Below are 2,719 nucleotides of genomic sequence, written 5' to 3' on the forward strand. Positions count from 1 at the left end.
CCCGCACCCGCAGCAGCAGCAGCAGCAGCAGTACATGCACCCGCAGCAGCAGCAGCAGCAGCAGCACATGCACCCGCAGCAGCAGCAGCAGCGGCAGCAGCAGCAGCAGCAGGAGTGTGTACTGACCGCTGAGTACGAGAGCTGTTTCTTTCCACTGTCTCTTCATATCTAAAACTGTTTCTCGCAGCAGCAAACGCAGCTGAGGGTTGCGGTGTATGTACACCTCAAGATCAGACAGAGACAGCAGCAGCTGCTGCAGCAACTCCTCTAAGACATTCTTCGTTCCTATGTATGTACGGCTACAAACAGACAAAAGAAAGATAAATATAAATAAATATATAAATATATAAATATATAAATATATAAATAAATGTATATATATAATAAATATGCAAATATATGAAAGAGAAACAAAAGCAACAGCAAACAAAGACAGAAAAAACAATAACAAAGATAATAATAATAAAAACAGTAATAATATTAATAACAACAACAACAACAACAACAATAATAATGATAATAATAATAATAATAAATATAATAATATAATAATAATGATAATAACAATAATAAATATAATAATATAATAATAATAATAACTAAAGAGGAGACGCGAGAGAGAGACAAACAAAACAGCTGCTGCACTGAGGGTCTACATAAATATAAATATATAAATAAATATTATATATAAATATATATATATATATATATATTTATATAAATAAATAAATATATATATATTATGTTGGGTAATAATATTATATTTTATTTTATTATTACTTTTTACAGAATGATAAAAATAAAGTCTTCACGAGCTGCATGTACACCCCAAATATAAAACAACAAAACATCGGCTGGAGATAAAAATAAAAAAATAAACAAAACAAATAAAATAAATAAATAAAATGTACAAAATGAACAAACAAAATAAATAAATAAAATAGCAGAGACAACAAAGAACAGAGACGACGCCAAGCAGAGCAGCAGAGAAGACAGAGACAAGCAACAATAATAAACAGAAAGAAAGCAAATCAAAAAGAAGCAGCAGCAGCAGCAGCAGCAGTAGTAGCAGTAGCAGCAGCAGCAGCAGCAGCAGCAACAGCAGCAGCAACAGCAGCAGCAAACAAACCTATATAATGCTTCTTGTGTTGCTGCTTGTGCGCAGCCACGGAGTGCTTCTGCTGCTGCTGCAGCAAGAGCCAGCGGGTCTTTCTTCTCTCGTGCTGCAGTAAGCAGCAGCAGCATTTGCTGCGTCTCCTTCCAGTCAAATAAACTTGTCTCTCTTTTTAATTTCCAGCTGTCTCTTCCTGTAGCAGCATCAAGCTCTGCTGCTGCAGCAGCAAAAGCAGCAAACGAACGGCATTTCTCTAGCTGCCGCTTCAGCATGCATGGAGACATCTTGCTGTTGCTGCTGCTCCCACGAATCTGCTGCAGCAGCTGCAGCAGCAAACGAACAGGGTGCAGCAGCAGCAGCAGCAGCAAACGACCCGCTGCATGCACATAGCGCCCCATCCTCAGCCACCCTGTAGGCACTGCTGCTGTTGCTGTTGCTGTTGCTGCTGCTGTTCCTTCTGCTGTTGCTGCTGCTGTTGCTGCTGTTGCTGCTGCTGCTGTTGCTGCTGCTGCTGTTGCTGCAGATGCGACTCCAGCAGCAGCAACAGCAGCAGCAGCAGCAGCAGCGCCTTCAGCAGCTTTTGCAGCAGTGTCTCCAGCACCAGCAGAGAAGCCGGCCCTCAACTCTCCCCCTTCCTGCTGCCTTTGCTGCTGCTGCTGCTGCTGCTGCTGCTGCCTTTGCTGCTGCTGCCGGCGTTTGAAGCGGGTTGCAGCAGAATGAAGTCTGAAGAAAGACATCTCTAGCAGCCGAGACAGCAGCAGCACAAAAACATAAAGCAGCGTCTCGGTGCAGAGACAGAGAGACAGCAGACAGAATATCGGCACCCCAAAAAGAAAATGACTGTCTCCTCTGAACAGTCTTCCTGCTGCCCACAGCAGCCTCCCCTTCCTGCTGCGGCCCCTGAAGCGCTGCTGCTGCTGCTCTAGTGCAGCAGCAACAGCTCGCTGTGCTGCTGCTTGTCGCTTCTCTAACGGTAAGCTCGTGTCCTGCTGCAACTCAAAAGCAACAGCAAGCAAATCTACTCCTGCTGCACCTGCAGCAGCAGCCCTTTCCTCCACCCAAGCAGTATTCTCTGCTGCTGCTGCTGCTGCTGCTGCTGCTGTCCCTCCTGCTGCAACATTCTGCGGACTCGGAGCAGCAGCAGCAGCAGCAGCAGCGGGGGTCCCCTCATTGCACTCGGAATAGTCTTCTACCCGTAGTGGAGAACTTTTGCTGCTGCTGCTGCTGCAGCTGCAGCTGCCGCCGCTGCTACTCCTGCTGCAGCTGCTGCAGCTGCAGCTGCTGCTGTCGCTGCTGCTTGTGTTGTTGCTGCTGCTGTTGCCTTTACTGCTGCTGCTGCTGCTCGAAGGAGACAGCTCTGGTGTGCTGCTCATTAGAGACACCACTGGCCCCTTTTGTCTCTGCTTCCCGTCTGAATCTGCAGCAGCAGCAGCAGCAGCAGCAGCAACAGGGTCTGCAGCAGCAGCAGGATCTCTTCTCTCACCCCTGCTTGCTCGCGGCAGCTGCTGCTCAGCATCTCCCCTTGAGGGGATAGGCTGCTGCTGCCTCACAAGAGGCCCCCTACGACGACCCATCTGCTGCTGCTGCTGCTGCTGCTGCTGCTGC

At 47.1% G+C, this 2,719-nt stretch overlaps 1 protein-coding gene across 1 annotated transcript in view; it reads right to left on the reverse strand.

Annotated features, from left to right (window-relative positions):
- Nucleotides 1-808: 808 nt before the first annotated feature.
- EAH_00043400 (hypothetical protein, conserved) overlaps nucleotides 809-2,719 on the reverse strand; it is a gene marked incomplete at both ends in the record, with an annotated part of 2,729 nt that continues 818 nt past the window's right edge. Inside the window, 2 exons of the mRNA XM_013394975.1 lie at nucleotides 809-815; nucleotides 1,130-2,531. Of these exons, the coding sequence (XP_013250429.1) occupies nucleotides 809-815; nucleotides 1,130-2,531 (1,409 nt within the window). The remainder of the gene's footprint in view (nucleotides 816-1,129; nucleotides 2,532-2,719) is intronic.

This window comes from Eimeria acervulina, genomic scaffold (genome assembly GCF_000499425.1).
Source record: "Eimeria acervulina Houghton genomic scaffold, Eah_scaff579, whole genome shotgun sequence".
Classification (NCBI taxonomy): domain Eukaryota; phylum Apicomplexa; class Conoidasida; order Eucoccidiorida; family Eimeriidae; genus Eimeria; species Eimeria acervulina.